General features: G+C 43.2%; 1 protein-coding gene across 1 annotated transcript in view; it reads right to left on the bottom strand.

Annotated features, from left to right (window-relative positions):
* The window catches only part of VILL (villin like), a 69,618-nt gene that overhangs the window by 20,961 nt on the left and 23,657 nt on the right, over positions 1 to 25,000 (bottom strand). Inside the window, exons 3-14 of the mRNA XM_081345610.1 lie at positions 24,632 to 24,706; positions 19,845 to 20,041; positions 19,104 to 19,212; positions 14,959 to 15,069; positions 12,521 to 12,720; positions 11,680 to 11,758; positions 10,394 to 10,492; positions 7,789 to 7,942; positions 6,531 to 6,631; positions 3,997 to 4,134; positions 1,946 to 2,104; positions 1,005 to 1,184 (exon numbers count right to left, since the gene is read on the bottom strand). Of these exons, the coding sequence (XP_081201736.1) occupies positions 1,005 to 1,184; positions 1,946 to 2,104; positions 3,997 to 4,134; positions 6,531 to 6,631; positions 7,789 to 7,942; positions 10,394 to 10,492; positions 11,680 to 11,758; positions 12,521 to 12,720; positions 14,959 to 15,069; positions 19,104 to 19,212; positions 19,845 to 20,041; positions 24,632 to 24,706 (1,602 nt within the window). The remainder of the gene's footprint in view (positions 1 to 1,004; positions 1,185 to 1,945; positions 2,105 to 3,996; positions 4,135 to 6,530; positions 6,632 to 7,788; positions 7,943 to 10,393; positions 10,493 to 11,679; positions 11,759 to 12,520; positions 12,721 to 14,958; positions 15,070 to 19,103; positions 19,213 to 19,844; positions 20,042 to 24,631; positions 24,707 to 25,000) is intronic.

Below are 25,000 nucleotides of genomic sequence, written 5' to 3'. Positions count from 1 at the left end.
GGGTGTGTGTGAAAGCCCTAATAAGCAGGCATATACATAGAATGAAGGCTACTGCTAAGTTTGTAAAGCCGCCCTGAGTCTTCGGAGAAGGGCGGGATATAAATGGAATTAAAAAAAAAATTAAAAAAAAATGTCTGCTGCTAAGTGAGACAGCTGTTAGATTTTGCCCCAGTTTACAACCACAGTTGTACTTAAGTGAATCACTGCAGTTGTTAAGTTAATAACAGGGTTGTTAAATGAATCTGGCTTCCCCATTGAGTTTGCTTGTCAGAAGGTCGCAAAATGGGATCACATGATCCTGGGACACTGCAACCATCATACATATGAGTCAGTGGCCCAGTGTCTGAATTTTGATCACACAGCCATCGGGATGCTGCAGTGACTGTAAGTGTGAAAACAAAACATAGGAAACTTTTTCCAGTGCCATTATAACTTTGAATGTCATTAAACAAACTGTTGTAAATCGAGGTCCTTCGCAGAATGCTCATTGCAATCAGAAAGCTAGTGGTCATAAGCCAGGTACCTTGAAAAACTAATTTTCCATACCCACACATGTTTCTGATGTTTTTCAGCGGGGCAGGTACAAATATCTTCATAATTACTGGAAGCCAAACAAGATCCAGTAATGAGATCAATTAACCCACAGCATTGTCAACTTTAATAATTATAATTATATGTTTGTTAGATACACAGCCTGCTGGAACTAATATCACGCTGAAAAAAGAGTAATTCATTTTTAAAAATCTGTCCATGGGGGGGGGGAAGATATCTCTAGAGCAGGGGTCTCCAACCCCCAGGCCGTGGACCAGTACCGGGCCATGGCATGCCAACAACTGGTCTGCACAAACAAGCAAAGCCCCATTGGTGGGATGCAGGCAGCATACAAAACCACACACCCTCCAGTCCACGGAAAAACCTCTTTCCACGGAACCGGTCCCTGGTGCCCAAACGTTTGGGGACCTCTGCTCTAGGGAATGCAGGTGGAACACTGTTCATCCATTTACCTTTCCACACCAGAGGTAACACACTTGGTTGGTCTTGAGAACGAAGACATCGTTCGAATTAAGAGAAGATGCTCGGGCCGGGACTTCCACCGTTTTGGTGTTGAATTCATCGGTACCCCTCACTTGGAAGAGCTGAATGGCTGGTTCAGGTCCCGTCTTCTGACCATGACTGATGCCTCCCTAGAAACGTCAGCCAGATGGTGAAACAGGGTCACCCAGAACCAAACATAACTCAGGACCAAAGAGATGGATGCTGTATGGATTCTTTCCAGATGCCTTTTCCCAAGAAATGGGATTGTAGTAGATCAGAGGTGGGGAACTATGGCCCCTTTATGACTTGTGGACTTGAATTCCCAGAATTCCCATGCAGGCTCAGGTATTCTGGGAGTTGAAGCCCATAAGTCATAAAAGGGCCATAGTTCCCCACCTCTGTGATGAATTCCACCCTGCAGGGCAAATGAGATCCACAACAGAGAACATTCTGATCAACATCTGCACAACTTCAAGCCAGAATTTTGAGGAATACTGGTATCACCAATATTAATAAACTGTTTCTTCCTATCCAATAAAGCAAACAAGGTTAGTCACTCTTTTCACAACAACAAAACAGCATCTGTGTAATGCCAGGATAAACCATCCAGATGTTCTGGGCAACACAGTCCACCTGAGATGAAAAGAGAAGCGGATGTGAGGGCGATCTGGCTGCGACATCTGTCACCCCATTGATCGCCAGGGTTGATTCGGCTGATCTGGCTGGCTAGGCGGGTGTCCCCTTCCTCCCTCACCGCTCCATGTGCGTCCCTCCCGAAGCTGCGCGCTCGGTGGAAGAGGACGACCATCCCAGATAGAAGGAGTGTACCGATCTTCGGTCAAGGGTATACGAAAAGAGAAGCAAAGAAAAATCTTCTATAACATGAAGGTCTTGCAAAGACCATTTGTACCTCATAAATGATCAAATTTCCCTTGAAGATAGCGAGGAAATGTCGGGGTTCCTTCCCCATTGTCACTCGAACCTGGACTGGCTCATCCCCATATTTTTTGTCCAGCTCCACAGCATTGAAAGCACAAGCCGTAATTTCGTCCACTGAAGCGTGGCGCCCCTAGGGAGGAAGAGATGAAATTGGTGTGCTCTTTTCCAAGATCCAAAGTGAGTAGCAAAAATGGTCAGTTGTCCGAAGGAACACATAGAAGAGAGAAGAATAGCTCTGCTGAATCAGGCCATTATTGACCAGCATTTAATTTCTCCATCTAGATATTACTTGGTTGCTCCTATAGAGAAGACCTTTGGTCCTTCAAACCAAGGAAGACCTACCTCTTTCCCCCTATTGGTCCTTTTTAACAGGCTGCCCCAAACTGGAGATAAGAAAACTCTTCGAAATTCATAAACCTGACTTCTCCAAATACAGTATACCTGATTGTCCTTTAAAGTCATCACTTTAGAGAACATCAACATATCGTAAGGTCTACAAATTAATTATGTGCTGCATGAAGAAAAACAGCTTGTCCTCAACTTAGGGTCATTTACTTAATGACTATTTGGAGTTACAACATCATTGAAAAGTGATTTACAACCAATCTTCATAGTTATGACTGTTATACTACCTCTGTGGTCCTGTGCTATAGGAGGAGTGGCAAAGCATTGGGGAAGGAGTCAAAAGAGGAATCAGCCTAGCATCTCTATGTTGCCACAAATGGACCAAACCTTTTGAATTCTGTTAACCCTTTTTAGTGCTAAAATAGTGCTCATTATTATTTGACTATATTCCGGTGCATAGGCTTGAGCAATCTATCAGTTTAATTGGAACTTAACGTGTGGCCCTGGTCTTTTGCACCTGACATATGATCATGATTTGGGCAGTTGGCAATCGACTCACATTTATGCTGTGATCATGGTTTGTGACCTGCACCGCTGGCTTCCAACGAGCAAAGTCAATGGGGGGAGCCAGATTTGCTTAACGACTGTGCAATTTGCTCAATGACTGCAGTGATTTGCTTAACAACCACAGTAATAATTGAGTTTGGTCATGTGATGGTATGGGTAACAACCACATCACTTAACAGTTGAAAATCTAGTCCCAATTGTGGTGTAAAATGAGGATTGCTTTGTATTTATTTGCCTCTTCTAAATCTCTTTTCAACAAGAACTTGAGGATAGCCTTGCTGGTTCAGACCAAGTCATTCCTACTCCAACGTGTCTATGGAGATTCTCAATCAACCAGGTCATGAGTATCCCAAAGGTGTTTTTCCTGGGATACATTTCACTTCTCATCCAAGTTCAGAAGCAGCTTCTTGGACGAGAAGAGAAACATTTTCAAGGAAAAACAAAGCCCAGTTGTCTTTCTTTGGGGCAATATGAGAATATTTTGTTTCTCATAGTGGCTATCCAGATGCCTCTGAGATGCTGGGAGATAGGAAATGAAAATAGACATCTCCTCCCTACACACCAGTGCTATACATCTGGCATCTGAAGGCAGATTACCCTTGACTTGGAGGTATTATGGAGTCTTCAACACTTGTAGACCTCAACAGACCTGTCTGTCATGAATGTATCAATTCTCATCTGATCGTTAGCCATATCTTGAGATCATGGACTCCCTGGATAGATTTTGAATTTTCTTTTGTCTATTCTCAATCTCTCCCCAAAGTCAATGTATATCACACACACACACACACACACACTTGTGGGGTTTCAAAAGAGAAAGGAAAGCTTCACTTTGTACTGTTCATTCAAGCCATGCATGTCTGAGCAAAGAAAGAAGCATGGATTTATTTCGGCAAGGAGAAGATAATTATGGTATCTTCTTGGTATCAAGAATTAGCCAATTTGATTCTACCTGTGCCTTGGGTCCTTTGATCTCAGGCTTAAGCTGTTCCTAAGATTGGTAACCATCTAAAAAAATAGGAGACTAACAAATCACTGGGCTAGCCTAGAACCCTTCTACCACTGAGGTTACCCAACAATCAAAACTGTTGAATGATATTTTGCACTCACCTGCCACATGTAGATAATATAATGAGGTCGGCCCGACTTTGTGTAAGTGTACAAGACAAGGTAACAGTCACCACTATAAAACTGGCCATAGGTTTTGGGATTAACTGGAACCATCTCCCGATTCTCAATCCGCCATACCTGAAAAGAACCCCAGATGAAGCATTTACAAAACATGAGCCAGTTTGGTTTGGTGGTTAGGACACCAGTTTAGGAACTAAGAGACTGAGTTCTAGTGCCATCTTAGCCATGAAAGCTGGCTGGGTGACTTTGGGACTGGTGACTGGAATTAAGGAGAACCTGCCTAACAGTGAGAATAATTAACCAGTGGAACAGCTTGCCACCAGAAATCATGGGCGCTCCATCACTGGAGGTTTTTAAGAAGAGACTGGACAGTCACTTGTCTGAAATGGTATACAGCCTCCTGCTTGAGGAGGGGGGTTGAGAAGACCGCCAAGGTCCCTTCTAGCCCTGTTCTGATACTGATTCTGATTCAGGGCCAATTACCAGGATATTATATGTTCTAGTCCCGCTTTAGGCATGAAAACCAGCTGGGTGACTTTGAACCAATCACCAGGAGACGGTATATTCTAGTCCTGCCTCAGGCATGAAAGCCAGCTCAGTGACTTTGAACCAATCACCAGGAGACAGTATAGTCTGGTCCCGCCTTAGGCATGAAAGCCTAAGTGACTTTGAACCAATCACCAGGAGAGGGTATGTTCTAGTCCCGCCTTAGGCATGAAAGCCAGCTGGGTGACTTTGAACCAATCACCAGGAGAGGGTATGTTCTAGTCCCGCCTTAGGCATGAAAGCCAGCTGGGCAACTTTGGACTAGTTTCTGTTTTTCAGGCCAACCTGGGGGTGGGGAACCTTGGCCCTTTTATGACTCGTGGACTTCAACTCCCAGAATTCCTGAGCCAGCCATGCTGAGGGAAAAGGGAGAGGTTTCCAAGCTGAGTCGTGCTGGCTCAGGAATTCTGGGAGTTGAAGTCCATGAGTCATAAAAGAGCCAAGGCTGCCTACTCCTGGCCCAACCCATTGGAAGTCAAAGACTAGGTGTAATACGTCCGAATTTGTAATGGTATGTGCGAATGTCATTGGGAGAACCACAGATGAACAACCAGCATGTAAAATTGTCTCACCGAAGGAGCGGAGCCATGGGAAACATTCCTCCCTAGTTTTCCAAAGAATAAAAGGAAAGGAAGGGGGAACCAGCATAATTACCAAGTATAGGTAATCCTCGACATACAACCACAATATGGAACCTTGCTAAGCAAAATGGTCATTAACTGAGCTTTGTCCATTTCATCTTTCTTGCCGCAGTTGTTAAGTGAATCACTGCTGTTGTTAAGTTAGTAAGGTGGTTGTTAAGTGAATCTGGCTTCCTCATTGACTTTGCTTGTCAGAAGGTCGCAAAAGAGGATCACGTGACCCCGGGACACTGCGACCGTCATAAATATCAGTCACTTGCCAGGCGCCTGAATTTTGATCATGTGACCATGTGGATGCTGCAAGTGTGAAAAACGGTCATGAGCCACTTTTTCCAGTGCTGTTATAACTTGAAACAGTCATTGAACAAATGGTTGTAACAGAATAACGCAATTACAGAATAACAGAGTTGGAGGGGATCTTGGAGGTCATCTAGTCCAACCCCCTGCTTAGGCAGAAGATCCTAGTGGCTGTCCAGTCTCTTCTTAAAAACCTCCAGTGTTGGAGCATTCACCGCTTCTGGAGGCAGGTTGTTCCACTAGTTAATTGTTCTAACAGTCAGGAAGTTTCTCCTTAGTTCCAGGTTGCTTCTCTCCTTGATTAGTTTCCATCCGTTGCTTCTTGTCCTGCCTTGTAAGAAGGACTTCCTGTACATGGGAAAGCAAAAAAGCTCTTACCCCACTCCCGACTGCACTAGCCCTGGTAAATCTCCCTGAGGGAGGCATTCTGGTGTTGACCTCTTGCAAGCAAAAACACTTTCTAGATGCTCAGAAGATGAGTGTTCCCAGAAGACCATCTTGGATGAAGGCCAAGTGGAAGGATGTTGAAGGTGGAAAGAACCAGGAGAGCAGCTGCTAGGCTGATTATATTTGACCTGTGCAGAACATGCCAGAGGTTAGACTTCCCAGACTCAGGGAAGATATCCTGTGGGCCAGCCTGTCTAGCAAACTCCCTTCCATGTAGTCCTCAACTTACAACAGCCTGTTTAGTAACTGTTCATTTAGTGCCTGTTGCACATTGAAAAATGGGATTTATAACCACTCATAAACCATGCGGCATCTCTATGGTCGTATGCTCAAATTTTGGTTGCTTGGCATCTTGCATGAATGTGTACTATGTTTCCTGCGGTCATGTGATTGCCATTTATGACCATTCCAGCTGGTTTCCGGCAAGCAAACATAGCAAGGAAAGCCACTTAAGGACAACTGCAGTGGTTCGCTTAGCAAAGGTGGCAAACAGGTCGTAAAACCGGGCGCAACTCATTTAAGTTGCTTAACAACAGAAATTCTGGACGTAAGTTGAGGACGGCCTGTATTTAAATGTCTCACCTCAACTTTTCCAGAGGCATCATCTGGCATCCTTGCCTCAGCTGCCACTTCTGGTGTCACGTACAATTGGGTGATGTCAAATTTTGCTTGATCCACTTTGGCTGCAGGTAATACAAGAATATGCAACTCAGCAAAACAGGGCCTTGGAAAATTTTCAGCCCCTCAGAGTTTCTGCGTAGTTTTGAGGGAAGCCGAATTGTGCACGCAGATCTAGTTATGGCATCGAGTGTTACTCCATAGCCCCACTATGGAGACCAAATCAAGAAGTCAACTCTACAAGAATTTGATTTATCATTTTATTAATGTTGGCGGTGCAAATGTTTCTCAACCTTAGAGGCTTGAAGGCATGTGGACTTCAACTCCCAGAATTCCCCAGCCAGCATGTGAACGTCAGCTCCAAAAGTTCCTCAGCCAGGATGTGGACTTCAGTCTCCATAATTCCTCAGCCAGCAATGCTAGCTGCGGAATTCTGGGAGTTGAAGTCCACGTATCTTCAAGCCACAAGATGGAGGAAAACTGACCTTTACTGTAATAACAGACTCCTGCCCATCCCCCATACTCATGCGAATTAGGATGGTCTGTGCCTGAGTTGCTTGTACAGGTAGTCCTCAACTTACAACAGTTCATTTAGTGACTGTTCATAGTTACAATGGCACATTGACAAGCAAAGTCAAAACAGACTCACTTAAAAACTAGGTGACTAACGTTGCAACTGTAAGGATGCACTTTAACGATTGTGGTGAGGAAGGTGGTAAAATGGAGCAAAACTCACTTAACAAATGTCTCGCTTAGCTACATAAATTTTGAGCTCAATGTTGGTTGTAAGTCAAGGACTATCTCTACATAACTTTTCTTAGTTTTGGACTTAGCACGTTTCCCCCCTCATCACTATGGTAACATCTCTTTTCATGGTCCTCTTCCTTCATCTCTATAGCCTCTATAAATGCCTTCTTTGGTGTTCACCTTCCTGAGTTGACTCTTTAAAAATTGGGGAACTGGCCTCCTCCTTTTTTTGTTTTTTTTTTCCAACTTCCCAGCCTAGTCTATACTTGTGGTATTTCCTGGCCATCCCATCCCAAGATTAGTTAGTCCTGGCCCTGATTAGCTTTATCCAAGATCAGTCCAGATCGGTTAGAAGATGCTATCATTTGTTTGAGCAAAATCATTGCACTGGGAGAAAGTCCCCTTCTTTCCCCCCTGGGGATTAAAATAAATTTGGGGTGTGGAGAGAGTTAGGACTTCCCCCCCAGAAACTCACCAATTTTGCCAAGAGTATAGGCTTTGCCAAGGCCTTGGGTTGTGTATTTTTCTGTCCACTTCTGGAAGAGCTGTTTAAACATGGCGGATTCTGCTCCATCATTTACAACTTCTACGTTCGTAGACGCAGGGTAACCCTTGGCTTGGATGAAACCCTAGGAGGATTCCAATACACACACACACACGAAGAGAGAGAGAGAGAGAGAGAGAGAGAGAGAGAGAGAGAGAGAGAGAGAGAGAGAGAGAGAGAGAGAGAGAGAGAGAGAGAGAGAGAGAGAGAGAGAGAGAGAGAGAGAGAGAAAGTGAGTTTTACCAATCCAAGTTATAGATATAGATGTAGATATAGAGATTAATATAGAGAGAGATAGAGATGGAGATGGACATAGATAGATAGATAGATAGATAGATAGATAGATAGATAGATAGACAGATAGATAGATAGATAGATAGGATAGATAGGATAGATACAGTAATGATAGATAGACATGATAGAAAATAGAGATAGATAGATAGATAGATAGATAGATAGATAGATAGATAGATAGATAGATAGATAGATATGAATGGATGGATGGATGGATAGATAGATAGATAGATAGATAGATAGATAGATAGATAGATAGATGATAGATAGATAGATAGATAGATAGATAGATAGAGTAATGATAGATAGACAGATATGATATAAAATAGATAGATAGATAGATGATAGATAGATAGATAGATAGATAGATAGATAGAGTAATGATAGATAAACAGATATGATATAAAATAGATAGATAGATAGATAGATAGATAGATAGATAGATAGATAGATAGATAGGATAGGATAGGATAGATACAGTAATAACAGACAGATATGACAGAAGATAGATAGATAGATAGAGTAATGATAGATAAACAGATATGATATAAAATAGATAGATAGATAGATAGATAGATAGATAGATAGATAGATAGGATAGGATAGATACAGTAATAACAGACAGATATGACAGAAGATAGATAGATATATAGAGAGATGACAGATGCATACACATACACACATATATATATGTGTGTGTGTAGAGAGAGAGATACAGTATATGGATGGAGAGAGAGAGAGAGAGAGAGAGGGAGGGAGGGAGGGAGGGAGGGAGGGAGGGAGAGAGAGAGAGAGAGAGAGAGAGAGAGAGAGAGAGAGAGAGAGAGAGAGAGAGAATATCCGTTCAGTTGTGTCCGATTCTTGGACCAAGTTTTTTTCTATATTCTGGCTGGTGTCAGCCATTATGTTGTTTAACGGCCTGGTTTCCTTTTACCACTGACTCTTCTGAACAAAATTACTTACTCCAGTAAAAACAAATATATAAAATAAGTAAACAAATAACAAACAAACTACACCAGGCACCAAAGGAAAAGTGAAATCCCACTGCAAAAAGGAACAGGGTGGGTAAAGAGGCAAAGAACAGTGTTTGCTTCTGCAATGCAATCTTTGTGGTCCTGTTTTTGGAATTGATTGATTGCATTTACAGGTAGTCCTCGACTTACGACAGTTCGTTTAGTGACCGTTCAAAGTTACAACGGCACTGAGAAAAGTCACTTACGACCGTTTTTCACTCTTACGACCTTTCCAGCATCCCCATGCTCTTGTGGTGAAAATTCAGATGCCTGGCAACTGGTTCATACTTGTTGTGTCCCAGGGTCGTGGGATCCCTTTTCGTGACCTTCTGACCAGCAAAGTCAGTGGGTAAGCCAGATTTATTTAACAACTGGGTTACTAACTTATCAACTTCAGTGATTCATCTAACAACTGAGGCAAAAAATGCCGTAAAATAGAGCAAATTCACTTAACGAATCTCTTAACAACAAAAAATTTGTGCTCACTGGTGGGACAATATTGGAAGAAGGATAGTTTGCCCACTATAGAAGAATGGGTGTTTAAAGTTTCGAATCTTGCAGAAATGTCTAAGATTTCTGCTTACTTGAAAGATCATTCACAGGAAAGATATATTTCAGTTTGGAGGAGATGGATAGATTATATTCAGAACAGATATGGGACTAAAAAGTTCCATTTAGCTTATGAGTAGATTTTAGTGGGATATTGTTATTGGTACTTTGTATGTAGTTATGTTAAAGGGGAGTTAAAGCACATTATGAATTTGGTTAATTGCATATTATGCATAATTTTTATTTAGAATATGATTATTGTAACTATAATCCTGTATTTAGCTCTGGGGAGTGGGGGGGGGAAGTGGGTGGGTTTGGGGTGTGAGGGATTTGGGGATATATGGTAAAATCTTGTTTTTGTAAAACTCTTTAATAAAAAAAATTGTGCTCAATTGTGGTCATAAATCGAGGACTATCTGTATTTTCTATGCTACTTTCCACCTAACCGTCCTGCTAGGTAGGCCCCCTGGAGAGAATCATTATTTTCATCTGCAGAAATTCAAATTCAGCACTCCATGTTACAAGCATAAAATTCTTTCCATCGCCTGCCAAACAAATCTCCACTAATTTTACATGTCTGATTTCTACCCGTGCATTTCTGCTGATTCACACGCTATTTTTTTTTTTACATAGAATGTATATGAAGATATTTCTTAAGAGTATTTCAGCATATAACTTACCACTGCCCGAGTAAAAGCAGCTTTTCTTTCTTCCTTGCTGGACTCTTTTCCTCTCCAGACATAAATTTTGAAACCTCCCTGGTCTATAATGTGACAATCCTGGAGAAGGGGAAGGGGAAGAAGGAAGAGACAAAGAGAAGATGGACAAAGAGAAAGAGAAGATAAACAAGGAGGAGGAGAAGTAGACAGAGAAGGAGAAGAAAGAGAAGGACCAGATAAACAATGAGGAGCAGGAGAAGAAGAAGATTGACAAGGAGGACAATGAGAAGCATATAGACAATGAGGAGAACATGGACAAGGAGAAGGAGAAGATAAACAAGGAAGAGGAGAAGTAGACAGAGAAGGGGAAGAGAGAGGAGAGGGACCAGATAAACAATGAGGAGAAGAAGAAGATTGACAAGGAGGACAATAAGAACCATATAGACAATGAGAAGAACATGGACAAGGAGAAGGAGAAGATAAACAAGGAGGAGGAGGAGATAGACAAGGAGAAGAAAGAGGAGAAGATAGATGAAGAGGAGAAGGAGAAGATAGACAAGGAAGACAAGAAGAAGATAGACAAGAGGGAGAAGAAGAAGATTGATCAGGAGGACAAGAGAAGGAGGTACACAATGAGGAGAAGAAGAAGAAGATAGACAAGGAGAAGGAGAAGAAGATTGACGAGAAGGAGATAGACAAGGAGAAGGAGAAGATAGACATGGAGGAAGAGAAGATTGAGATGGAGGACAAGGAGGACAGTTGATAGACAATAAGGAGAAGGAGAAGAAGATAGACGAGGAAGAGAAGGAGAAGAAGGAGAAGAAGAAGATAGACAAGGAGAACAAGGAGAAGGAGATAGACAAGCAGAAGAAGATAGACATGGAGGAGGAGAAGATTAAGATGGAGGACAAGGAGGACAGTTGATAGACAATAAGGAGGAGAAGAAGATAGACAAGGAAGAGAAGGAGAAGAAGGAGAAGAAGAAGATAGACAAGGAGAACAAGGAGAAGGAGATAGACAAGCAGAAGAAGATAGACATGGAGGAGGAGAAGATTAAGATGGAGGACAAGGAGGACAGTTGATAGACAATAAGGAGGAGAAGAAGATAGACAAGGAAGAGAAGGAGAAGAAGGAGAAGAAGATAGACAGGGGGAAAGAGTAGGAGAAGGGGAAGGGGAAGGGAAGAAAAATAACACAGGATTTCAACCAAAGATTACCAGATCAGAATGGATCTATTTTACATTGAGATGTCTCTGTTGTGGGGCACCCAAACCAAACAATATCACCTCAGGGGGTGCATATCTTACCTCATGACTCAGGAGGTCCTGGGTGAGGGGCCGGGTTGCAATTTCTTGAACCACAAGATCTTTGCCATTTTCATATACACTGTAGGCAGAAGTGGGTAATGTAATTTTTTTAAAAAAGAATATCTTTTCTGAGTTTATGTCTACCTCACCATGGGCTTTTGCCATTTTAAGGAGCAATCAATCAATCAGAATAGAGCTGGGAGGGACCTTGGAGGTCTTCTAGTCCAACACCCCCCCCCCTTCTCAAGCAGCAGATCCTATAAAATTTGAGACAAGTGGCTGTAAGTCTCTTCTTACAAACCTCCAGTGATGAAGCACCCATAATTTCTAGAGGTGTTCCACTCACAGAAAGTAGAGGAGGTCAAGCTTTTCTCCAAGGCACCAGAAGGAGGACAAGAAGAAATGGATGGAAACTGACCAAAGAGAGAAGCAACCTTGAACTAAGGAGAAACTTCCTAACAGTGAGGACAATTAACCAGTGGAACAGCTTGCCTCCAGAAGTTGTGGGTTCTTCATCACTGGAAGCTTTTAAGAAGAGACTGGACAATCACCTGTCTGAAATGGTAGGGTCTCCTGCTTGAGCAGGGGGTTGGACTAGAAGACCTCCAAACTCCCTTCCAGCTCAATTCGGATTCACTGATTCACTGGTTAACTGTCCTCACCGTTAAGAAGTTTCTCCTTAATTCCAGGTTGCTTCTCTCCTTGATTAGTTTCCATCCGTTGCTTCTTGTCCTGCCTTCAGGTGCTTTGGAGAATAGCTTGACTCCCTCTTCTTTGGGCCAGCCCCTCAAATGCGGGAATAAAAACGAAACTTTCCCATTTGTGAACCACGTGAACTTACTGGTAAAGACGGACATTGGCTTTCTGATGTTCGTCTGCTTTTTCGTCCATTAACGGTTCTCTGATCTCCTGGGTCCTCTCCCCCAGCGTCGCCTTCATGATCTGCATAAGCTCCGGGCAATCTTTCTCATTGTCAATGATGGCAATTTGGGCACGGCCACCTCTCTCGCCATCCCGGATGCTTCGCGCCAAGATCATGCCCTGGTCAACAGTGATCAGACCAAACAATGCAAACCACAAGCCATGCAGCCTGACTGCAAGTTATAACCATTCATTTAGGGACTGTCCAAAGTTATAATGGTCCTGAAAAAAGGGACTTATGGCCGTTTTTCACATTTACAACCGTTGCAGCATTCCCGTGGTCACGTGATCAGAATTCAGATGCTGGGCAACTGCGTCGTATTTATGATGGTTGCTGTGTCCTGGGTTTCTGTGAGCTCCTTTTGCCACCTTCTGACAAGCAAAGTCGACAGGGAAGCCCAGATTTGCTTAATAACCAGGTTATTAACTTCGTAACTGCAGTGATTCACTCAACTGTGGCAAGAAAGGTCGTAAAATGGGGCAAAAACTCACTTAACGACACTATTACTTAGCAACAGAAATTTTAACTGTTGAGACAGTGCCGCCGTTATAAATATGAAGATTTCTGCTGCTATTCTTGGACAGCCATTTTTTCTGAAATGGTATAGGGTTTCCTGCCTGAGCAAGGGGTTGGACTAGATGACCTCCAAGGTCCCTTCCAACATCATCATCATCATCATCATCATCATCATTATTATTATTATTATTATTATTATTATTATTATTGTTGTTGTTGTTGTTGTTGTTGTTGTTGTTGTTGTTGTTATTGTCAGTTGCCAAACATCTGAATTTTAATCATGTAACCATGAGGATGCTACAATGGCTGGGTCTCTAAATATGGTGATAAGTCACTTTTTTCCATGCTGTTATAACTTTGAACAGTCACTAAATGAACGGTGATCAGCCGAGGATTAACCATATAGCCACCCACCTCACAAAACAATGGCTCTGGGAGTCCTACAGGTAGTCTCAATTTACGACCATGGTGGCGCCTATACTTTATAATTGTAACAGTTGTGAAACCTGACCGATCCGATTTTATTACATTTTTTTACAGTGACTGTTAAGTGAACATGGCGGTCATAAGCGTAAATCCCACAGTTGCTAAGCAAATCCATTGTTCATTATGGCGTAGTTTTTCCCAAAACTGGAAGAAGGGGCTGGTTTCCACAAAACTGTCGTAAAATGCAGTCATGTGTCCACGTGACACTGCAAACAGTGATCAGTGTGGCCAAGTTGCCAAGCACCCAAAGTGCAGTCATGTGACTGCAAGTATAGTCACGTGACTGCTGCCATCTGAACTTCAGATTTGCATTGTAAGTCCCATTTTTCAGGTCAGTCATAATTTCAAACTGTTGTTAAGTGACCAGTTGCATGTTGAGGACTGCCTCAATTAAAAGTTCACAACTTCACCTCACACACCCCCCCAATGTTCTTGACCCCAACCTGGTTCAATTTGCAGATTTCAAGCACATCAATTGAACCTTGGCGTTCATCAGTGAGGAGGAGGAGGAGGAGGAGGAGGAGGAGGAGGAGGAGGAGGAGGAGGAGGAGGAGGAGGAGGACAACGACGACGACAACGACAACGACTGTGGGGTCCTTGGTGCTTTCTGAGCTTGGTTGTTTCCTAGCAGACGTCTCATGACCCAAGTAGGTAACATCATCAGTGCTAGAAGGGAGTGGGGTTTTCTCTCAGTTTATATTCAGGACAGAGCAAGTAACTAGAATATAAATTGAGAGCATATTCCTTACTAGCACTGATGTTACTTAGTTTGGGTAACGAAAGGTCTGCAAGAAAACAACCAAGCATCAAGGACTCCTCATTTCAACTCTGAACTGTAAATATTCTCCTTTAAAGAGCTACCGTCTATAATCCTCCATCAATGAAGGTCTGCAATCATTCTCAAGAGCAGGGGTGGGCAAATATTCCGTTTCATGATCTGTGGACTTCAATTCCCAGAATTCCTCAGCCAGCCACCCCCTTCTCACCCCTTTCATGGAGCCTTCCGGCATTTTCTAAATTCATGGCCATCGTCAACTGCACAAATGTTTTTTTTACACAGTGCAGCATTCAGTACCATGAGATATAATGCTGTCTACTAGCTTTGTTGGCTTCAAAAAAAAAAAAAGGTTGGACCCATTCAGAGAGGTCCTGAGAAGGACCCATGGTTCTTAGCCTTGATGGTAGTGGAACCCCTCTGAAGACCATTTTCTGGGAGACTTGTTGGCTTTTACGGGCAGTTGGTGGTCCATCATAACAACAGATGGCTGGACTAGTTTCCTGCTTATGTTCTTATAAGTTTGGTTAGTATTTTAAGTCTCCAAAACTACATCAAAATATTATTTTCCATGACTGACCTTCGATTTTTCAGCAACGTTACAGAAAGGTCCGTTCCACTGGATCAAGACTTTACCAAGATCCATCAGAAAGACGTCACCTTTGTTGAAACTGTCCCAAGAAAGATCAACCTGTTTGGAGACAAAAGAAAAACACTTATCAATCCACCAGGGAAGAGTTCGGCACAGGTAGTCCTCGACTTACAACCACAACTGAGTCCAAAATTTATGAGGCAGACGTTAAGTGAGTTTTGCCCCATTTATTTATTTATTTATTTTATTATTTAAACTTATATACCGCCCTTCTCCCGTAGGACCCAGGGCGGTTCACACGGGAATTAAAACAATATAACAATACAAAAGTTAATAACAAATTAAAATAAATTAAATTATCCTTAGTTAAAATCTAAAACCCTTAACTTTAATTAAAAACCCAATTGCAATAAGTTAAAAATTAAAAGTTCTATTTTCAGTCTTGGCCGGAAAGCTCAAAGAGCAAGGTCTTCAGGTCCTGGCGGAACAAACGAAAATCTGGGGCAGTCCTGAGCTCTATGGGTAGCTGGTTCCAAAGGGCAGGCGCGCCCACAGAGAAGGCCCTCCCCCTGGGTGTCGCCCTCCGGCAATCCTTTGCCGGCAGCACCCTGAGAAGGCCCTCCCTGTGGGAGTGCACAGGACGAAGGGAACTTGATGCCAGCAGCAGGTGTTCCCTCAGATATCCCGGACCCAAGCCATTTAGGCCTTTATAGGTCATCACCAGCACCTTGAATCTCACCCGGAGGGCAACCGGAAGCCAATGCAGCTCACGACCTTTTAACGACCTTTCTTGCCCCAGTTCTTAAGTGAATCACTGCAGTTGTTAAGTTAGTAACAGGGTTGTTAAGTGAATCTGGCTTCCCGCATTGACTTTGCTTCTCAGAAAGTCGCAAAAGGGGATCACGTGATCCCGGGACACTGCAACTGTCATTAGTAGGAGTCAGTTGCCAACTATCTGAATTTGGATCGTGTGAATTGCTGTAGAAAATAAGGAAGATGACTTTGGTATAGAGAAGCCAGTTCTGTTACCAAAGTGGCAAGAATAAAAACAGGGTGTCGAGAATGAAACTTCAGCAGCTACGTGCCTCTTCGTTTCAACTTGCCATTAGAGAAAGGGAGGAGGGAAGGTAATGCTTTAGAATGGATTAGATGGAGAAACGAAACTTCTACAATTCTGCTGAGGATGGTGAGAGCCTGGAACCTTTCCAAGGACACCACAGCAGGTGTGGAGAGGAAGCAGATGGTTCCCATAACAAAGTGAAATTGTTTACATGGAGTACGTGGGAGGTTGGGGGTTTGGCTGGAAAAATTATTGTTTATGTCAAGGTATTGATTTAACAGCTTATGTAATGTAAGATGTAATGATGGGAATGACTCAGCAGGGTCTGTGCCTCTTTAAGAGCCTTTGTATAAAGGGAAGGCTCCGCTGATATGTTCTCTCTCTTCCATCTCCTGCTGTAACTCTGGTTTGTTGGATCCTGCTGTATTAGCACGTGTATATATATATTGTTCCTGGTGTATGATATTGTAGATAGTGTAAGATAAACCACCATTTACTATAGACCACTGTTTACTGTGTTTACTCCTGGGTTATCTCACACAATAAGACTGTGCACACTCTGACAGTTTAATACTATGAACTGGTGTCTGGGAACCTCAGAGTTAGTTTTGCTTCGACATTACTATGCCGTGTATTCAATAAACAGTAAGATTTTCAGAAACGAAATGAACCTTGAGTTTGGTTGAATTCTCGAGCTGGATGTTGACACATGGGTTATGTCCAAGCAAGCAGAAAGTATGTGTACATAGATCAGACAGATACCTTCCTCATTCACAAGAGTACAGGTAGTCCTCAGGTTACAATCCCAATTGAGCCCATAATTTATGTTGCTAAGTGAGACATTTGTTAAGTGAACCTTGCCCCATTTTATGACCTGTCTCAGCAGAGATGTTAAGTGAATCATTGCAGTTGTTAAGTTAGGAACACAGTTGTTAAGTGAATCTGGCTTCCCCCATTGACTTTGCTTGTCAGAAGGTCACAAAAGGTGATCCGGGACACTGTGACCGTCATAAATATGAGCCAATTGCCAAGCGGTTGGATTTTGGTCATCTGAGTATGGAGATGCTGCGAGGGTTGAAAGGGTGAAAAACTGTCATAAGCCACTTTTTTTCAGCGCTGATGTAACTTCAAATGGTCACTAAACGAATTGTTGTAAGTCGAGGACTGTATAGGAAGGAGAGGAGGCAATACAGCAAAATCAGACTTGATTCTGTAACAGGTAGTTCTCAACTTACAACCATTCATTTAGTGACCATTCAAAACGACAATAACACTCAGAAACGTGACTTATGACCGTCACTGCATGGTCATATGATCGAAGTTCAGATGCTGGCCTGTGGTTACAACAGTTATAGCAAGCTGGGATCACATGATCACCATTTGTATCCTTCCCAGACCAGTTCCAATAAGCAAAGTCAACGGGAGAAGCCAGATTCTTTTAGTAACTGTGTGATTCGCTTAACAACACAGGCAAAAAAAGGTTGCAAAATCAGGTATGACTCCCTTGACAAGCTTTTCGCTTGGCAATGGACGTTCTGCTCCCAGTTACGGTCGTAAGTTGAGGACTCCCTGTGCTGTTAGAGCAAGTAGTATTTTATCGGTTAAAAGCTGTCTCCTTAAGAGATGGCCTTCTGGGAAATGTAGTTTAGTTGTTGGTCAGATCTCTGTCTTAACTCAGGGCTTTTCAACCTTTTCACCCATTGTACCACTTTTAGGATATGGCAACATCCGAGGACCACCAGTCGCCTAGCAAGGTGTCAAAAACTTGATGAACAAAAAAAAAGAGGAAAAAAGTGATGAAGTACAGGTAGTCCTCGACTTACAACAGTTCACTTAGTGGCTGTTCAAAGTTACAATGGCACTGAAAAAAGTGCCCCCCAAGCCACAGCCGAGCAAGACACCTGCCTGCCCGCCCGGCGGTGCTCTTCGTCCTGTCCGAGGTTTTTATTGTTGTGGGCATTCCTGTTGGGGATTGGCAGCGGGGGTGGGGGTGGTTGGTTTTTATTCCCCTCCCTCTGCTGGGTGGTTGCAGCAGGTTTTGGTCACCTCACATGACCCTGGGACACTGTGACAGTCATAAATATGAATCAGGTGCCAAGCATCTGAATGTAAATCACAAGACCCTGGAGATGCTGCAACATTCCAGCTGATCGGCGCTTCTTCTGGGCTCAGCAGAAGCAACGGGATCAGCACCAAGCCCCAGCTGGATCCTGGTGCTGATCCTGGCGCTTCCGCTGAGCCCTAACAGCCCCGAAGAAGTGCTGATCCTGGGACTTCCGCTGAGCCCTGACAGCCCTGCAGCTCCAGCCGTCTCTCGCTCAGGCTTGTGCGGTGCTGCCACCGGTTCAGCTCATTCCCCTCCCCCACTACCACTTTTCTAGGATGGTTGCGCACCACCTGCCAGGTGCCAATATACCACAGGTGGTACCCATACCACTGGTTGAAAAGCCCTGTCTTAACTGGCCACTGGGAGGGACTTGTATTTTTATTATGGGATATCCTGTTTACGTGCCCAGTCTTCTATCTCTCCATGAATCCTAGCCACGAGGGTTGGGAGCTCCATTAGAATGGAGAAATCTATTATCCTTTTACCTACGCGATGGGTCCCAATTACAATCTGCATTCCAGAAGAACCTCTGCTGTAACTATACGTTATTGACTTGATTATGCCTGTTGAATAAAGTAATTTTATGATTCATCCGTGGAGTTAATTCGGCCTGTTTCAAGTGAAATCCAGCAATCTCTTTGCTTTTGAGCCAGTACACTCTCTGTATTATACGACTTGCCTCCAAAAGTTGTGGGTGCTCCATCACTGGAGGTTTTTAAGAAGAGACTGGACAAGCATTTGTCTGGAATAGTATAAAGTTCCCTGCCTGAGCCGGGGGTTGGGCTAGATGACCTCCGAGGTCCCTTTCAACTCTGTTATTCTGTTAATCTGTTACAGTACTGAAAAATTAGTTTTAGTTTTTCTGTCAGTTTACCTCCTGGCCTGGACAGTTGAATCTACTGAAGTTTAGTTTTGAGAATGCAAATATATTAAATACAGTATACATCGGGGAAGGGCTACCGTTACCTCTGTGGCTGTCACATGCTTCTTGCCCTTAACATGAAGGAGTCGTTTGATGTTGTACATGTTGGTCTCGACATGCTTGAACCCTGAAGCCAATCCTCCCTTCTTGTAGCTGTCGAAAACAAGACTTCATAGTTAATCACAAATGGGGAGAGTTTTAGAAAAACAACTGGGTACGCTAAAGAACTTGGTCCCAGAGCTAGTTAGAATCTTACTTTAGTTTTTTTTAAAAAAGAATAGGTTACTAGACCTCATTGTTACAGATAGTCCTCAACTTACAGTACAACCATCACGCAACTTTCCAATTATGGTTGTGATGGTCACATTGCGACCAACTTGATTTTACAATCTTTTTTCTTCGCAGCGTTTTTGCCGAATCCCAGAAGCAAGTGCTAGTTTTCGGCAAAAACGTAAATCACAAGGATGTGACGGTAGGATGCTGCAAATGGCTATAATTGTAGGTGGGTTGCTGAGTACTTGAAACGTGGTCCCATGACTGCAGAGGGAAGGGGCAGCTGTGGAAACTTTGGAACTGAGTCATAAGTACACACACACACACACACACACACACACACACACACACTGGGAAGGTCTGTTGTATTTTTGAACAGTTGCTAAGCAACCGGTCAAAGGTTGAGGACTGCTCAAATTAGCGCCTTGTTGAACAAGTGAGCAAAACTAAAATAAAAGACAGGGGAGATTGGTAGAGTTGCACAGACGAGTTTTCTGGTTTCCGTCGCTCACATGATGCCTTTCTTAAAATAACTTTTGAAAGCAGCTGATTCGTGTCCTTGAACCTCCCGGTGTTGTATGGCTCTGCCTCCCAAGGAATCGTCCATTTGAGTGACATAAAAAGCAGCAGCTCCTTGTTCATCCTGAGTGGCAGTGCGCCCGATCCAGTAGTGGAGATCAGTGGCAAAACTATGTTGCCTCTTTGTGTTCTGGAAGGGAACAAGCAATGGCGTTGAACTACTTTCCAGTTGGCGTGAGAAGGTTGGGAAAAGAAAGAATCTTATTACTTTTTTTTTAAACCATGGTAAAATAATGCCAAAACACAGTATAGATCACTGATGGCGAAACTTTTGGAGACCGAGTGCCCAAACTGCAACCCAAAACCCACTTATGTATCGTCGGGTGCCGGGTGGGCGTGGCCCATTGGGTGGGCGTGGCTGCGGTGGTAACGGCAGACTGGGTGGGACTAAAAAGTTCAATCAATCAATTCCAACTTTGCAGGATCTTATTTTTCCTGCAAGAAGTTGAAATTGATTGATTGATTGAACCATTTTTTTTGCACATGGCGGCAGAGGCCTAAAGCAAAAAGGTTTTATAAAAGCCAGCTGAAGGCCTGGGACTGGGGCGATGGCAAGCGTGCCCACAGAGAGGGCTCTGCGTGCCACCTGTGGCACCCTTGCCATAGGTTCACCACTACGAGTATAGATAATCCTTGACTTAAAGGCCTGGGGAAGGGGTCTCCAAAATTGGCCCTTTTATGACTTGTGGACTCCCAGAATTCCTCAGCCAGGCACGGTGAGGAATTCTGGGAGTTGAAGTCCACAAGTCATAAAAGGGCCAAGTTTGGAGACCCCTGGCCTGGAGACTAAAACATATGAAGAACAGTGGCAGGATTTGGAAATGGCCAGTCTAGAGAAAAGAAGGACTGGGGTGGGGGGACATGATAGCAGTCTTCCAGTACAAAGAGGGAGGGGCTGGCACAAAGAGGAGGGGGTCAACCTGTTCTCCAAAGCACCAGATAGCAGGACAAGAAACAATGGTTGGAAACTGATCAAAAAGAGAAGCAACCTGGAATTAAGGAGAAACTTCCTGACAGTGAGAACAATCAACCAGTGGGACAGCTTGCCACCAGAAATGATGGGTGCTCCATCACTGGAGGTTTTTTTTTTAAAAAAAAACAAAACAAAACTGGACAGCCACTTGTCTGAAATGGAATAGGGTCTCCTGCTTGGGAAGGGGGCTGGACTAGAAGACCTCCAAGGTCCCTTCCAGCTCAATTCTGATTCACTGGTTAATTGTCCTCACGGTTAGGAAGTTTGTATGCTTATGGTTATGTTACTATGCAGAATGGTATTTTTTTGAGAGCTGAATGTAATGAAATTTCATTTTTAATGTATGTTGATTAGCATACATTTAAAGTGACAATAAAGTTTCTATCCTATCCTAACATATCCTACCCTACCCTACCCTACCCTACCCTACCCTACCCTACCCTACCCTACTCTACTCTACTCTACTCTACTCTACTCTACTCTACTCTACTCTACTCTACTCTACTCTACTCTACTCTACTCTACTCTATTCTATTCTATTCTATTCTATTCTATTCTATTCTATTCTATTCTATTCTATTCTTGTTCCGTTCCATTCTATTCTATTCTATTCTATTCTATTCTATTCTATTCTATTCTATTCTATTCTATTCTATTCTATTCTATTCTATTCTATTCTATTCCATTCCATTCCATTCCATTCCATTCCATTCCATTCCATTCCATTCCATTCCATTCTTTATGAATCTGGCTTCCCCACTGATTTTGCTTCTCAGAAGGAATTTGGAAATTTGCAAGAAAGTTCCACACCCATTTGCACTCTGATTCAGGTGGCTCTGAGGGCACGGATAAACCTCCAAATGGCCTCAAAAACTCTCAGAGGGAGTACTAATGGCCAGGTGACTGCAAGGAATATAAATCCTTCCATCCTGCACCATTCAGTCAGAAATGAAGAAGTTTCTTGGATGAGAAGTGAAACATTTTCAAGGAAAAACAAAGTCCAGTTGCCTTTTTGAAAGAAAAAAAAAACACCTTTGGGATTTGGTTTATTTTTTAAACAATTGTAGAATAATGCCAAAGCACAGTATGAAATGTTAGGAAGTTGTATAGAAGAGTAACCTTAATTATATTTCTAGTGGAATGTCACACATCCTCTTTTTCCCCCCTGGGATTAGTTTTAAAACAATAAGGAACAGGCTTCGACTCAACCCTGACAAGACTGAGTGGCTGTGCGTACCGGCATCTCGGGATATTCAGAATATTCCATCTCTTCCTATGGGGGGTGAGTTATTACCCCCCGTAGATAGGGCTCGCAACTTGGGAGTCCTCCTAGATTCACAGCTTTCTTTAGAAGACCATATAGCAAATGTGACTAGGGGGGTCTTCGCCCAGGTCCGCCTGGTGCGCCAGTTGCGGCCCTATCTAGACCGGGAGGCCTTGTGCACGGTCACTCATGCGCTCGTGACCTCTCGTTTGGACTACTGCAACGCTCTCTACATGGGGCTGCCCTTGAGGACCACTCGGAGGCTCCAACTGGTACAGAATGCAGCCGCGAGAATTGTGCTGGGAGTTTCCTGATACTCCCATGTTACACCTCTGCTCCGTGAGCTGCATTGGCTACCAGTTGTCTTCCGGGTGAGATTCAAGGTGCTGGTAATGGTCTTTAAAGCCCTACATGGCATGGGTCCGGAGTACCTTAGGGATCACCTGCTGCCGGCATCAACTTCCCTCCGCCCTGTGCGCTCCCACAGGGACGGCCTCCTCAGGGTGCCTCCGATCAAAGAATGCCGATTGGTGGCCCCCAGGGGGAGGGCGTTCTCTGTGGGCGCGCCAGACCTGTGGAACCGCTTGCCGGTTGAGCTCCGGATGGCCCCCGACCTTCGCTCCTTCCAGCGGGATCTAAAAACTTATTTATTTGAGCAATCCGGCCTGGTCTGATGGGGTTGGGGTTGGGTTTTTAATGTGGTTTTAACTATTGTATAGATCGGGCATAAATTATTTGTTTTTTAACTTTTGTACTTTGCTTTTTAATATTTATTGCCCTGTACACCGCCCTGAGTCCTTCGGGAGAAGGGCAGTATAAAAATTTAATAAATAAATAAAATAAATAAATAATATGATGAGACAGAAGAGACTCAGTGGCTAACGTTGGTTTCTTGCTACAGAAAATAATTCTAACTATAGTTATTACTTGATTTACGAGTACAGTTGTGACCAAAATTTCCCTTGCTTTGGTGAAGTGAATTGTGCCCAGTTTTATATCCTTTCTTTGCCATGGTGGTTAAGCAAAATCACTATAGTTGTTAAGTGAATCACTGCAAACATTACATAAATCTCGCTTCCCCCACTGACTTTGCTTGTGGGAAGCTTGGTGGGAAGATTACAAAAAGGGATCACATGACCCAAGGACACCGCAACCATTGTATAGACATGCTGGTATCTTTGTGCCTGAATTTTAATCATGTGACCGTCATAAGTGTGAGGATCCATTGTAAGTCACTGTTCAGTGCTGTTGTTACTTTGAACGGTCACTAAACAAATGGCTATAACTCTACTGGTAAATTATACCCAGGCTCCCCCATTTCATGGCATGGGTCCGGAGTACCTCGGGGACCACCTGCTGCCGGCGTCAACTTCCCTCCGCCCTGTGCGTTCCCACAGAGAGGGCCTCCTCAGGGTGCCTCCGGTCAGAGAATGTCGGCTGGTGGCCCCCAGGGGGAGGGCCTTCTCTGTGGGCGCTCCGGCTTTATGGAACCAGCTGCCGGTCGAGCTCCGGACGGCACCGGACCTTCGCTCCTTCTGACGCGGTCTGAAGACCCATTTATTCGAACAAGCTGGCCTGGCCTGATGGGGGACGTTAGGGTTTTTAATGGGTTTTTATACTGTTACTGTTTTTATCTGGGCAATTGTTTAATTCTCTTTTAATTTTTGTATTTTCTATTTATATATGCCCTGTTCACCGCCCTGAGTCCTTCGGGAGAAGGGCGGTATACAAATTTAATAAAATATATTAATATTAAAATATTTCCTGTCTCCAGTAAAATATGCAATAGAATGGAATAGAGCAACAGAGTCGGAAGGGACCTTCTAGGTCATCTAGTCCAACCCCCCAATATTTTAAATATTTTAAAACATGAAATAGTTGAAAAAATCAGGGGAAAAACCCTCGTGCCTAAAAATCTTGCTGAAATGGCAGTCTCTGAAGTGGCCAGGCACAAAAATGGCAATGGTAATAACAAAAACCCGACTTACACGAATGTCTGAATCTGATTTAATACTGGTTTCAGTTAGTTTCATCTTAATTTCACCAAGATAGAATGGCTGAAACTTCATTAAGAGGACCGTGTTAAGGTTGACATTAGAAGGATAAGGAAGTTGATCCAGAATTTTAAAAATTAGCTGACTGAATTTCATTTGAAGGCAAAATAGTGAGAGCAATCTGCAAGCATGGTTAATGTTATTTTAAATCACTAGAAATCTTTGCATCTAAATCTCTACTTTATAAATAGAAGATGCTAAATCCAACCACTTTGGGTTCACTTTAGAGGATTTTTTTTCCCTTCAATGTTTCTCGGTAACTTTAAGACTTGTGGACTTCAACTTCCAGAATTCCTCAGCCAGCCATACTGTGGTAGGGAAATTCTGGGAGTGGAAGTCTACAAGTCTTAAAATTGCAAAGTTTGGAGACCCCCCTGCTCTAGTGCATAACATATTTAGTTCAATTATCCTTTCTCCATGGTAGCTTACATTTAATATGATGTAGCAGTCTCCTTCAAAGAAACTCCCATAAGCCTTTGCGGGAATAGGATCCATCTTCATATTCTGAAACAGAAGAGAAGAGATAATTTGCTGGATGGAAACTCATCAAGGAGAGAAGCAACTTGGCGTTAAGGAGAAACTTCCTAACAGTGAGGACAATTAAGCAGTGGAACAGTTTGCCACCAGAAGTGGTGGGTGCTTCCTCACTGGAGGTTTTTAAGAAGAGACTGAAGAGGCACTTGTATGAAATGATGTAGGTTCTCCTCCTTCCAGCCCTATTCTGCTTAATTGAATTCCTTGTAAAATGCTTTGGAAAGTGGCAGAGAAATCCTGTAAATAAATAAAAAAATAAACGTT

Source organism: Vipera berus, assembly GCF_964194415.1.
Source record: "Vipera berus genome assembly, chromosome: Z".
Lineage (NCBI taxonomy): Eukaryota > Metazoa > Chordata > Lepidosauria > Squamata > Viperidae > Vipera > Vipera berus.
This window is presented reverse-complemented; position numbering and strand designations above follow the sequence as displayed.